The 14627-nt window shown below is 46.6% G+C and overlaps 1 protein-coding gene across 1 annotated transcript in view; it reads right to left on the bottom strand.

Annotated features, from left to right (window-relative positions):
• MGA (MAX dimerization protein MGA) overlaps window positions 1-14627 on the bottom strand; it is a 734728-nt gene that overhangs the window by 628258 nt on the left and 91843 nt on the right. The window contains exon 3 of the mRNA XM_086937233.1: window positions 11389-12322. Coding sequence (XP_086793359.1) covers window positions 11389-12322 — 934 coding nt within the window. The remainder of the gene's footprint in view (window positions 1-11388; window positions 12323-14627) is intronic.

Genomic DNA, 14627 nt, shown 5'->3' on the forward strand with positions numbered 1-14627 from the left:
TGGAAAGTTTGATTGTGTGGCTGGTAGGTAATCTGCGGATATGGCTGGTACCGCTGTTGGAATTGCGGCCAGGTTATAAACTACCCAGAAAGGACTGAAAATTGCATTGCTTGAGACTGCCTAAAACCTTAGCCATGTCTGTTTCCAATATTATGGACTGTAGCGCCTCATTTATGTGGTTACTGCACACACAAGCACTCTCCATAAACTGACATAATTAGTACTTTGGCCTGTACTTCTAGACCAAAGGTGGTTTCTCTCAGCCATCCCTGGCGATGCAGCACCACTGCTCAGGCCATCTGGCGAAACGCAGTAGATGAGGCATCCATGGCGATCTCCGTGAGCTCCGAAGACGCTCTTTCCCCTTCCAACAAAATGCCCATAGCCTCTCTCTTTTTATCATCAGGGAGATACTCCAATGGTGTAGAGATGTCGGACCACATCTCTCGGTCATATCTCCCAAGAATGGCCATGGCATTGGAGGTTCTAATGGAGGTGGCTGCCAATGCAGAGAACTTTTTACCAATAACACTGAGACACCAGATTCTTGGCTCTCCTTTGAGCTGCCTGCATGATGACATAATCAAGCCTCGGATGACCAATGAGGCATGTGGTAGAGTTGTCAGGAGACTTGTACTTTTTGTCCAGTTTTGGAACCACCACTGGAACGGAAGCAGGCGTTCTCATCAGTATGAGTTTTACTTGCCTTTAAAAAATTCAACTATAGGGATTGCTACGATGGAACGCTGAATGCTTGCTTGAAATCATATAAGAAACATTCAATTTGTTTAGCCGGCATTGGCAGATCAGAACGTCTGGAGACACGCTTCAAAAGATCATGAAATCCCACAATATTTGCAGGCCAGGAATCCGCAGAAGGAGGGATAGGGGATGGCAGCATGGGGGTTATATAGTCATCCCATTCATCATGGACATCTGTATCAGTGTGTATTTCTCTTTCCTCTAACTTTTGTTCTCCCCCATCCTGGATGTCCTCCATGACGATTACTGGAGGCGGAAGAACATTTTCCCTGGTGGATTCGGGAATACGTTCACTGATGGCTCCCTAAAATGATGAGGTTCCTCTTCCCTATCATCATAAGGTATGCTCCTGGGAGGAATCAGGCCGCTGCATAGAAGAAGGATCTCTATCCGCAAAAGAATATTCCCCTGCAAGGTAAGAAGATGGATCATTGCCATCATTAGAATTTTGGAACTTGACCCTTAACTGTGATGGACTGTATGCAGGGCCAAACAAACCTTCATCCTCAGACTCTTGAAAGTCCAAAGGCGAGCACGGAGCAAAGGGGAAACCTTAGAGAAATCCTGTATTTGCTTGGGATGAAGGAGGCTGGTTTTTCCCTCCGTTGACGGTCCCGATATAATCATCTGCAACGTCATTGACATTGAGTGGATGGTCTTCATCTGCAGAGCTGTCATTTGACCGGTGGTCAACAGTGAAATTCTCGTCGAAGGTGAAGGTCTCGATGATGTAGTCACCTTTTGAAGTGATCCCGCCGACAGTGCTGCGACATCTTGACTGTCATGTAGTAGCTGTCACCAACGAGGCGGTCGACGGTGCGGAAACCTCAGATTTTCTCAAGGAGTCTGGAATCTTCGACGACGTAGCCGTAGACAGGCGAGATAACTGGTTTCTGACATGAGTCAGAGAAAGAGAAGCTGGAGCTGAAGAACATTTTGAAGCCTCTGCCTGAGGTTTTATGTGGTGTTGCACATCAGATTTGTCCTGAGACTTGGATCTTTTAGAGTCCACAGGATAGTAAGTAAGTAAGTAAACTGAATTTCTAAAGCGCCTGGTTACACTAACAGTTTGTCCCCGCGCTAGTGCGTAAACTCAAACATACAGCTCTAGGCAGCACATCGCCACCTACTCTGACTCTAAGGGCATCCTCTTGGAAAAAGGTAAGTTTTTAGTTCTTTGCGGAATGTCGTTTCCGAGGCTTCTAGGCGCAGCTTACTGGGCAGTCCATTCCACAGTCGCGCCGCCAGGAACCGAAACGACCTCCCCCCCCAGTCTGGCTCTTTTGACCGTGGGTACCTTTACCAGCCCCGCCCCGCTCAATCTTAATTGCTGAGTCGGAATGTGTGGCACTAACAGATTCCAAAGAAAGCGAGGGCCTTTCCCCTGAATGATCCTGTGACTTACACATAAGGCCTTGAACTCTACCCGTTTCGTAACAGGCAGCTAGTGTAATGACTCCAAAGCCCTAAGTGAAGACGCTATCTTAGGCAACCCCAAAACCAGCCGTGCCGCCGCATTTTGAATCCTCTGCAGCCTTTGAAGACATCTCACGTTCGCCCCCAGATAGAGGGCATTACCATAATCTAATCTGGAGGTAACCATAGCATGGACCAATGACTTCCTAGCTGTTATAGGAAGTAGATCAATGATCTTTCTTAGGCCCCGCAAGATACCAAAGCATGCGCCCGTCACGCGGCTGGTGTGGTAGTCAAATGAGATCCTGGAGTCAATCCAGACCCTAAGGTTCCTAACTTGATCACTGGGTACAGGGAGAGGCCCAAGAGTCTGAGGCCACCATGCCGACGTCCAGATAGAGGGAGTTTTCCCTTCAATCAGTACCTCAGTTTTATCACCGTTAAGTCTGGGGCAGTTATCGGCCATCCAGAACGCCAGTTCTTGCAGACAAGATGCGAAGTTGCTCGTGGCGCTCTCAGCTGGCTGCGTCAAAGTCACAACCAGATGAGTATCGTCGGCGTATGTCACCACTTCCACACCATATTTTCCGGTGACCGTGGCCATGCGGGACTATCATCAGGGGCCCTGTATTTCTTCTCCAGCCGCGGTAGGACTGGAATGACGGTTGCTGGAGACTGCATGACCTTCACTCCCTCAGACCAAACATGCTCTACGATGGGAATAATATGGATGGACTTTCTGTATGGTTCTTTGAAATCATAAAGAAACTAGTCTGATTGTACCGTTGTAACTGGCAGGCCAAATCGTTTTGAAGCCCTCTCCATGAGGTTATGGAAACCACCAATGTCAGCTGGTGGTGAATCTATCGGATCCGGTGAAGGTTAAGGTGGATCCGGAATGATGAACTTGTTCCACTCTCTATTTGGACACAGGAACTCGGTCACATCACCTCCATCATCTGAGGAATCATCATCATTATTGTCCCCATACACTTGTCCTGATGTTATTCCCTGCCGAACCTCTGCAGGTTCTTGATCTCTTGACTGAGCTTCAGCTGAAGTGGAAGGTGGCAATGGTGGAGGGGGCATCTGAATGGTTTCAGGAGTTTGGGAATGAAACCTTCTCCTGTAGTCCATCAACATCATTTGTAGGTCAGTTATCAGGGAAGAGGGCATTGAAACCATACCTCGATGAGATTGCTCTGGAATTCTCTCTCTGGGAGGAGGCTGATGCACTTCTTCATAGTAGCCCTCTGAATCAGAATCCTGATATTTGACGTGGAGCTGCGATGGACTGTAAGCATCTCCATAAGGTCCATCATCTTCATCCTCCTCTGAAGACTCCTCCTCTAAAAGCAAGGCAGGAGGCAAGGGTGTCACCCTTCGGGGGACGTCATATCCGGAGTGATTTGGCGTCTTTTTATCGAAATCCTCACTTTTTGCATCATCGTCGACGACGATGGGGTAGCCGTCGACGAGAGCGCCGTCGAGGAGTCAAAACCATCGTCGACGAAGATGAAATCGTCAACGGCATCGTCGACGAGTTCGTCGTCAGAATCAATGCAGACGTCGTCATTGCCATCGTGGTCGTCGACGTTGTCTTCTTCATCATCGACACCACCGTCGGCGTCATCCTCGTCGAGGATATCAATCTCATCGACGATTAAGAAAGATGGTCCAGTTGTCGACGTCGAGGCGGTCGTCGTCGACACCGTGGTCGACGGTCCCGTCGATGAGGCAGAAACAGGAGATTGAAGGATTTTCGCTGTCGTAGTCGGCGAACCTGCAGATGTCACCCTCGACGACCGGGATTTCTTGTCAGACTTCGAATCCTGAGGTAGGGAACTAGGTTTTTTGAAAGCTTTTTGTTTCCCAGCAGGTGGAGAGATAACAGAAGGCCCTTGAGACCCCTTCTGAGAAGATACCACCTCAGAAATCATTCCCACTTTCTCCTTTGCACCTCGGTGAGGAGATTTGGGGGGACTAGACCTACCAGACCTATCAGAGGTCTTTTGAGAGGTCTTAGAAGGAGGCTCACTGGATGTTGAAGGGGAAGACCTACCCCTCTTTTTAGATCTTCTTGAAGAGGAAGCCGAAGAGGAATCTTCACTGTCACTGGAAATGACCTCCTTTCTAGACTTCATCTTTTGCAGCCATGTTAAAGGTCTTCCTTCTCTGTCTCTCAATGTTTTAGTAGAGAAGGTCCTGCAAATCTTACATTCTGTTGCCTTGTGGTCCGGGTACAAGCAATAAATACAATCTGTATGCTTGTCATCCACATACAGACGCTTCTTAGAACAGGTAGCACAAGCCTTGAAGTTCTTCTCTTTATCCGACATCTTTGATGAAAAATAGTTGTTTTTAGATACTGAAGAAAGAAAACTGAGCAAAGCTCAGAGGAGACTACCTTAGCACAACGTGCAGTAGAAAATCTGAGGCTCTGAGGTTCTATTAGGAGGGTTCTTTGGGGTGAGGCAGTTCCGATTGGTTGTTGCAACTTTTTTGATCTCTTTTACAAAAAGAGGCTGAAGGCTACAAAATTAGATGAGGCCTAGGTTTCTCTTTTGTACCTACTGCTATGGTATTTTCTATTTACCGAGGCTCCCATTCCGACGACGGGGAATGATACAAAGCATGGGAATCCATGAAAGTTCCAATACTGGGGTAAGCCCACTTTACCCTGCATGTAGTTGTAGCACATGTTGGTAGTGTTATTCATGACAACCAGCATCAGCCTTTGCTTGTTGGACAGCAGGAAGGCCTTAAGCGCTGTGTGAGTAGGCCACAACTCCAATAGATTGAAATGGAGCCACGTTTCCACCTAGGACCAGAATATTCTGATCTCAGTCTCCCTCAGATGACCTCCACAACCCAGCAAGGATGCATCCGCTACTTTTATTATCATCTCTGGGTGGGTAAAGTAGAGAGGTATGTCACAGATCCAACTGCAGTCAAAAGCCACCACTGCAAATCGGTGGTCTCTGCCGAACCCTGGATGATGTGGGACAGATTTCCTTGATGCTGAGCCCAATAAGACTTCAGATTCCACTGAAGAGCCAGTATATTTCACCTCACATAGTCAACAAGCAAGATGCATGAGGATAACGGGTCATGAAGCCTCTGCGCTGCTCTCGCAGAGATCTGGGACGGGGGCTGAAACTTCTGGATCAAAACCAGAATGCTTCAAATTGTTGCGATGAGAGAAGGCACTGAACTGCACCATGCCCAAGAAAGCCTCCATAAAAGAAAGTCTCAACAAATGAGACCGGAGCAACAGGAACTTAATGATCAGGATCCTCAACAATGTAATGTTCTTTAATGTCTGGAGGCAATGTAATGTTCTTTGATGTCTGGAGGCAGTCCCCAACTGACTGTGACAAACTCGCCTCCAACAGCCATTAATCCAGGTGGGGTATGGCTTATGCCCATGACCTCCCAAGATGGATGGTGAGCACTGCTATCAGTTTCGTAAACACCCAAGAGGTACTGATGAGGTCGAAAAGGAGCACAGTAAACTGGAAATGCTCTTGACCTACCTGGAAGCTAAAGCTAATATCTGTTGGACTGCAGTGTGGTTACATGTAAATATGAGTCCAACAAGTCCAATACCACCATCCAAAAGCCTGGATCTAGGACAGACATAACCTGAGCCAACGTGAGCATTTAAAAAAAAGAATTCCTTCCTTAGGAAGTCCTTCAGAAGGCATAGATCAGATGGGCCGATGCCATCCTTCTTCGGTAGGATGAAATATCAAGGGTAACAATCCATCCCCATTACTGCTTCTGGAACACTCTCAAAGGCTCCTTTGGAGAGTAAGGCTTGCACCTCTTGCATTAGAAACTACCAGGTTCAACTCTGATAACCATCCTGATGCAGGAGGAAGGTGAGGTGGGGAAGAGAGAAAAGGCACGGCCATACTAAATCATTTGGAAGACCCATCTGTTGGATGTGACAGATCGTTATCCTGGAAGACAGAGCTGGAAGTGTCTCCCAGAGTATGGTTGTGCGCCACTAAAGGGAAGCTAAAGCAGCCTGGAGCAGCTGCCATAGGTGAAGAGGGCTAGTGCTCGTACTGAGCTGCATGCTGCCAGCTAGATTCACATTACTGGCCATGAAAGGACAGGGGTGACAGTAGCAAAGCTTGGGTCGCCGGAATGCGAACTCCCTGGATAAGCTTTGTAATTTTCTAAACTGGTTGAGAATTTTTTTGGGCAGGAGCCAAAAGATCCACAGAATGATGTGCCCCACGCACCTTAAAACGTTCTAAGGCAGAATCAGCTTTCTGACTAAACAGGTATGACCCACTGAAAGCCACATCCATAAGGCAGGCCTTTATTTCTTATGAGAACCCTGGAGGTGTTATCCATTTGTAGGAACAGAGCACCACAGTGGTGCCAACTGAAATATGCGATGTTACATCGCATGTGTTACAACGCATGTGATTACAAAGCACGCCATTAGGTCGCAAGTTGTTTCTACGACTTGCTGTAGGGGATTCGCTGGAATTAGGAATAGTATAATTTACTATTCCAACTCCAGTGTGTGCAACAGTAGGGACGGTGTTGGAATAGTAAATTATACTATTCCTTAGTTTAGTGCGCCCCCTACAGAAAGTCGAAGAAACAACTGGCGATGAAATGGCTTGCGTTGTAATGACTGCCTTGTAATCGCAGGTGTTGTAGCGCATGCAATGTAAATGCTGTTTCCTGTGCCAACTGCTGCCCCTGTCAATAAGTATGATCAAGGCCAGCATGATTAGCTTATTTGGCCACACCTTGGCCATCCTTAATAGTCTGAGCCAAGGAGGCCCTTTTCTTCTAAGAAAGATTCAACTATGCAACCCAATAAACAAAACAGCATTTACTGACCAGAATGTAAAGCTAGAGGGTGAAAACATTTGATTTTCAGACTGCCTGTCTGCGTGGACTAGAGAAGAGGGGGGGGCTGTAGGGAATGAAATGCAGTTCACCTTAGAGTTGGAAGCCAGGGCCGCCAGACTCTCTGAAGTAGGATGCTGTGTAAGTAAATCAGGGTCACCACGAGCCATCCTACAGAATCTGGTCATCTTCCAATTCACTGGCTGGTAAGAACAGGGCTTGGACAGATAGCCTTTAAGGTATCAGTGAGGACATTAGTCTTAACTTCAACTGAGAGCAGGAGCAGGTCCAGCACCTTAGCCATTTATCGAACTACCACAGCAAAGGCGACCCTCCTCCATTTGGTGTCTAAAAAGTGGATACAGCCCTGAATCTGGGGAAGTATCAGACACACTGATAACCTGTAAATCAATGTATAGAATGTCCTCACCATGACTCGTCAACTCTGAGTCATGGCAACCTCTGGTCAGAGTCGGTATCAAAAAGGTAATGGAGCCTTTGAGGGCACCTCTGCTGTAGTGGAAGAGTAGGATCACACCCAAGTAGGGTGAGGACTGTGTGTACTGTGGTAGACTTGGAGCATCAACTTGGTCGGGTTTGAGGTGATGCCAGTTCAGGGTAGGGCACTGGTGTCAGTATCAGAGTCTCCTCTGGTGTCAAAGGGATCAGCACCAGTGTTGCTAGAGGAGGGACGGCGTGGATCTCAGGGCAATTGTTCACACCACACTGAGGATGGATCATCAAAGGTAATACGACTGAGGACTCCTAGAGATTCATGGGGTCAAAAGGTGTGCCAGTGGGAGCCTGAGGAGTGCGAAAGATACACAGGATGGCCTCCTTAAAGGTCCCAACCTGAAAGCTTAAAGCTGTAACATCGCAAATGGCCAGGGGAACTCTGGGTGCACCGGGATCAACTGTAGGATTGGCTCCCTGATCAGAGTTCAGGAGAGAGGTCAATACGGCACCTTGATGCACTTGTGACATTGTTTTTAACAGAGGGTGACAGGATGGGGTAGTCCAACTTCACTTTCTTATGCTTTACCTAGGACTTTTAACTTACAAGATGCCATCGACTGGAAAGACGACTTCTCAATGCAGCAGCCGTAGGACACTGCTTATATGTGGCTCCGCGTCATCACATTTGAGGCAGAACAAAGCCTACGTGAAATCACCAGGTGCCTTATAGAGGTGCACGGGAGCACTGCGATGAAAACTTTCCAGATCCAATCTGGTGTCTCAGACTCAACTGTAAAGGTGAGGAATCTGCAGTTAGAACTATGCATCCACAATTTCCATGTAGATTATTTAAAAATACAAACACCATCAGGGAAGAAAACATTTTTTTGTGAAGCCAAAGATACCCAAACAGAGCAGAAGTTTTTAAAAAAATAGTTCAGATGTTTTAAGGTTAAAACTTCCAGATGCAACGAGATCAGTCAGTATTTAGACGCGGTCAAGACCCCCAGTAGATGGAGGCCCGAGAAAGTCTAAAGGCAGAGATTACAGTAGCTGAGGTGAGGGAGGCGATAGCTAAACTGCGCCTGGGGAAGTCTCCTGGTCCCAATGGGTTCCCTGCGTTTTTCAACGGTGGACCTATTCACTACTCACATACTGGCTTTGTTCAAGGGGGCGATAGAGGAGGGAACGCTCCCCCCAGACCTCCGTTTGGCCACAATAATACCTATTTATAAGCAGGGTAAGCCGCCAGGGGAGTGTGCATCTTACTGCCCCATATCGTTGCTGAATGTAGAGGTAAAACTCCTAGCGACGATCTTGGCGTTGCGACTGAGAAAGGTGATAACAGAACTGATACACCTGGATCAGACGGGCTTCCTGCCAGACAGGGCAACTAGACAGACCTTGAGGAGGACTCATAACTGGCTGATGGAGGTGTGTGATCGCAGGGAGCCCCATGTATTTCTATCCCTCGACGCTGAAAAGGTGTTGGACGCAGTGCACTGGCCCTTCTTAGATGGGAGTGTTGCTGAAGTTTGGATTCGGCCCTAAGTTCTGGAAATGGGTTAATCTTCATAACGATCCACGAGCGAGGGTCAAGGTTAATGGAGTGCTATCAAGAGACTTCCCTATAAGGAGAGGGACCCGTCAGGGGTGCCCTCGGTCACCGCTTTAATTCGCCTCACCATAGAAGTAGTGGCGTGTGAAATACGGCAGGATAGACGGATAACGGGTTTCAAGATTGACCAAGGTGATGAATACAAAGAGAAAATCTCGTTGTACGCGGATGACATCCTGTTATACATCACAACTCCGGAGGTCTCTGTATCGTGTTTGTTCACTTTGCTGGGCCGGTATGGGTCACGCTCAGGCTATACTATCAATTGGCACGTCGGTCCTATACAGCCCTAGGGGTGAGAGCATGGGGCCCGCCTTGCCTGCTGCGGATGACGACTGAGTGGTTTACATACTTAGGGCTCTTTATGACGAAGGACCGCTCTATCTCGTACAAGAAACATATCGACCGAGTTCTCACAGATTTTGAGGAGGACGCGCTCAGATGGAAGGCCCTCCCCCTCACAATACTAGGACGGGTGGCAATGTATAAAATGATTACCCTGCTGCCGTTCCTGTATGCAGTGCAAAACGAGTACGTCCCCCTTCCTCTGCAGGTATTTCAAGAGATAAATGAGGGTCTCAGAGCGTTACTTTGGCTAGAGGAAACAGCCCAGGATAGCCCTCGAGACCCTACAGAGAAACCAATATAATGGGGGGATTTCTCTACCCAATATTGAGGCATACTACTGGGCGGAACACCTGGCGCCGATAAATGACTGGCTTCATGTCCTGACGGATCACCCCACGTATAGACTGGAACGGGGAAAACTGGAGCGTCACACAGGTCTACACTACATATATGGTGGTAGGGGTAGAGAAACGCTATTATCTGCGACACGAGCTGTGGAAATGGGTAACAAGAAAGATCAGTTGGCGGCACAAACCGTCGAGACAAACCCCGATATGGCACTGTACGTTGTTACGGGAGCTACATAAGTTGAGGGGGTTCAAAAGGTGGGACGACATAGGTATTTCGATATTGGGTGACCTACAGAAACAGGGAGCTTTGAAATCCTTTCAGGTGTTGAGGGCGGATTATGGGTTGCACCACACTCAGTTTCTGAAATATGCTCAAGTAAGTCACGCCTGGCAGGGGGGAAGAGGCGCTCTCGCGCTCCTTGCCAGAGTATGCTCCACTGGAGGGTCGTCTACTACAGGACCAGGTCCCGATTAAATTAGTTTCTTTGACTTACAAAACCCTGCTAAACAATATGCCGGACGGGCTGGTGAAATTGAAAAGTACATGGGAATCGAACCTGGGGGAGATGGACGCATTCGACTGGGAGATTGCCCTGATGCACCCTAGGGAAGTGGCAATAAAATCACGGCTCCGACTCTTCCAATTTAAAATTCTCCATAGAGTTTATTATGATAGGTATCGCTTGCATCAGATGGGACAGGCCAGCCACCCTAATTGTCTACGGTGTGGGCATGCCGAGGGAAACTTTTATCATACCATCTGGGACTGTGGGGTCCTCCGGAGATACTAGGCTAAGATACTGAGGGAGCTTGGTGAGATACTGGATACGACTCTACCATTGGAGTCTAAATTGGTTTTATTGGGGATAATGAATTAAGTGGATTTGACCCGACCCCTTTTAATTTTTCTAACACTGGCCCTAGTGGTGGCAAAGAGGGATGTGGCCCGGGCCTGGGGAGCTCCAGACCCCCCGAGACTAGACGAATGGAGGTGGGGAATGGACATTTACATGGCAGCGAAAGGGTTACATATAAAGCTAGAGGCTGCCCGAAGAAGTTTAATAGGGTGTGGGGGAAATGGCGACGCTACTATGGTTTTGATGAGAGTGAGAACTGTTCTGTTTGCAGCCCTGGCGCTTGGGGGAGTGGCTTGGATACAGCTGCATGCTCCTGAAGTAGGTGGCATGTTGTCGTGTACAGATGAAGCTGTATGTTTTGTGCAGCGCCGGCGATGGAGGGTGGTGGGTGGGGGGAGGGCAGGGTACGATGGACAATTTTATGTGACATGCTTGATATGTCTCTATGGTTTGAAAATGCAAATAAAAATAATAAAAAATCAAAAAAATCCAGATGCAGAAATGTTGACATTACGATGTTTTCTTCTTTTGAACTATAAAAGTGTTCATGTTGCTTAAAATCTTTGGTTGCCAGGAAAACATAAATCAGCAAGATAAAACATTTATTAAAGCAAACAACATTGAGGTTTCTAGGTGACATTGCAATACAACAACCTTCCTTTAAAAAAAAAAGGAGAGGGAGAACATTGAAAAAACGACATACCTTTGATACAAAAGAAACAAACAATACTCCATCCACATCTTCGAGATCCAGATTTGCATTTGAGAATGCATCATTCTTTTCAGGACTGACTTTCTGGCTTTCCTCCAGGAGTTTTCCACAACTTTTCTTTGGTTGACGGCTAACTTTGCTACATTTCGTTTTTCGGGGTCTTCCCCTTCTGACTGGGGACACTGGTGGGGTGAGTTCATCTACTCCATAGTTTAGGGATTCTTGATATTTTAGAGTAGGAGTAGACTTCCTTTTTTCTGTAACCCTGGCCACAGTTAGGCTATCTGCAGAGTCCCTAGGAAAAAGGTCAGGTGTTTCAGGTTCGTCAAACCTTCGGGAGGATTCACTTATATTATCTTCTGCATTAGTGGGCAAGGAGCATTTCGACTTTTTATTTTCGGACACTATATTTTCTGATCCTTTGGATTGACTGGAATTTATGCTGGATATCAAACTCTCTTCTACAGAGGCACACAAATCTGTTTCTTGGTCAAGCAATTCGACTTGTTTCCCTGTCAAATCAATGTAATCTTCCAGTACTGCTGCCTCCGATACATCAGTTTTATTATTGTAGGTTTCCACGTCTATGACAGGCAAGTTCCCACTCTCCAATTTTAATATTTTAGCTTTGGCTATCCCAGATGGGCTTTTTAGGGTCCGTTTGCAGGGTCTTTTTTGAGCTGCTCTGTCCATTGCAGACTGTTTCATTAGCTGTCTTTCTAATATAGGATAGCTTTCATCACTATTGGAATACTCATCTGTATCGTCTTCCTCTGAATCCTCCTCTTTCACAACAACCCCATCTGTTCCTGAAGTTTTTCCATAGTCATCCACAGGCTCTTCTTTGATTACCACATCAGCAAGTCCACTCGAGTCAAGTGGTGATGTCACAAGAGTAGAGTTAAGAACACTGCTGGGCTGAGTGCTGCAAAGACATAAGAAATAAACTTGGGACACAGTGGACAAAATAATCGTTTATCAAATCTTTATTTTTCACTGATACCAGTGTTGTCTGAATATGCGGACTGGAGTAAGAGGTCGATCATCAGGTTTAATCTGAACAAGCAGAGCATGGCTACACATCAGTTCCAATAATCACACAACTGTCAGGTTGAAGGTTAATTTCTTCTTTTCAAAGTGGCTTGGTGAAAAATGCATATTTTTAAATAGCTCGCTTTTAAATATATGAGCATGAAACAAAGCCCATTATCAATGGTCCATTCATTGAAAACAGTATGCAACTTAGTTATACTGCACTGGATGTATGGATTTCAATATTAACACCAAGATAAAGCAGTTCAGCAATAACCAATTGGGGTGTTCTGTTGAATATGTTGCTGCATACACAATACAAACCTTGAGGAAGAATAGAACCTGTATACTAAATTAGAATTGATTTACTACCATAGAAATAAACAAAGCTGTATAACACAAGCAACAGGGAAAGATGCCCGTAACGAAATACACTATAAATGAAGCTACTGTTACATGTCAGATAAACCTTTTGTAATTTTATCATCATAGAAAGGTTGTAAAATCATGACATAATTGCTATCAGAAAATGGGATCTTTATTGCATGTGTTGCGGACAGCTTGCATAGCTAGCCATTTTTAACAATGTGGGATTTAAACCGTTTTTTGTTTTTTACACCAAAACAGTGAAAAACAACGAAAAATAGGGTTCTGAAGTAGTGCTTATGACAAAACTGAGTAACAGTCTTCTTCATTAAGGGTCCACTGACCTCAAAGAGGCAGTGAAAATGAGGCTGAAGCACCACAATCTTCTTGCTTCTCTTGCTTTTCTGCAGACCAGAGGGAAGAGGTAGACTAGCCTGTTTCCGTCGATCTGTACAAACAATTAATCAATAGGAGAGACACCTCTCTCTGTGTTTCCAATAACAAAGAAACAGTAAAGCACAGCCCAAGGCTGAGAGAGACAGGCAAGGATAATTGGGAGGTGAAGAAAGTGAAAGGACCCAGGTACTGCTTCTAATTTTAGTGAAGGAACAGGCAACTGAAGGATAAGAGTGGAAGGATGCCAAGTATTCACTTTTTAATAGAAATATATATATATATATGTACACACACATCTATAGTCACTGACCAAACCAAAGGTTACAGGGATGTTACAGTTATGTGAAATGTTCAGATGCAATGCACTTTCTAAACAAAAAAAACCAAACAAATATAAATTCACCAGGAATAGTTATCTCAAGATGGCCGCTGACGGGCTGTAGCACTCAGTCGCAGATCTCCCTCTTCCCTCTCTGATGAGGATGTTGTGGACCCCTACTGGCCTAGAATACTCTGCAGCTGTGAGGCAGCAGGATTGCGGCACTGCGTGGTGGATAGCTCATCCGACAGCGTCTCTGGTCTCATTAATTTAAAAAAAAGAATTGCCGTACTGCTACTTCGTTCAAGAGCGTGGCACAGGATGGCTCACACAGTTCAAAGCAGGTGAAGGACCAGAAGGAACCGGGTAATTCTAAAGAAAATACCAGGGAGGCGAGCAAGGATACACCAGCCCAGAGTACTGTGCAGTGCTCTACAGGGACCGTTCAAAGGTCTCCTTCCACACTCTCAAAGAAGCCAGGCGAACAGCAAGGAAGCACTGGTGATGCCGTGACTGCGCGAGTCAGGGACACTGCTGATAATGCCCGGTATGTCTTATCGCAGAGGGTCCCGAAAGAAGGGCTTAAGCCTAAAGATACTTCCCTGCGCCAGCCTACCTTAGCCAAAGCCTTCACGGCAAAGACGCCGGAGATGACAGACGTGGAGAAGGAGAAAGCGGAGCCGTCCTCGACGACGCTGAAAGCCCGGTAACAAAGCAACCTCGGGATACAGTGTTGCAAGTTCCGCCTGGGGAAGCACAGAGGAGCGGGAAGCTAGGCACAGGGTACGCTCTCTCAGAACGGGCAGGCGGAATACAGAAAGAGCATCTCGGCAACAATGGAGATCCCGCCACATCTCTAACTGGCAATACAGGGATGTGGAATTCCTATAGCCCGACGCCCAGGACATATTGTTTGGGGTCAAGGGCAACAAGTTTTAATGTGTATTTTGTCCTTGGGACAAGCAGGCCCAACCCCCTGAAGCACAGACCCTTTGGCTGCCAGTTTGCAGTACCACATTAAGGATCAAGGAAGGGCACTGCCTGCAGTTAAGTTAATATTTGTGTGCATATGTCAATGCTGTTCAAACTTGTATTGATGGTTCAATAATTGAGAGCC

This window comes from Lissotriton vulgaris, chromosome 9 (genome assembly GCF_964263255.1).
Source record: "Lissotriton vulgaris chromosome 9, aLisVul1.2, whole genome shotgun sequence".
Classification (NCBI taxonomy): domain Eukaryota; kingdom Metazoa; phylum Chordata; class Amphibia; order Caudata; family Salamandridae; genus Lissotriton; species Lissotriton vulgaris.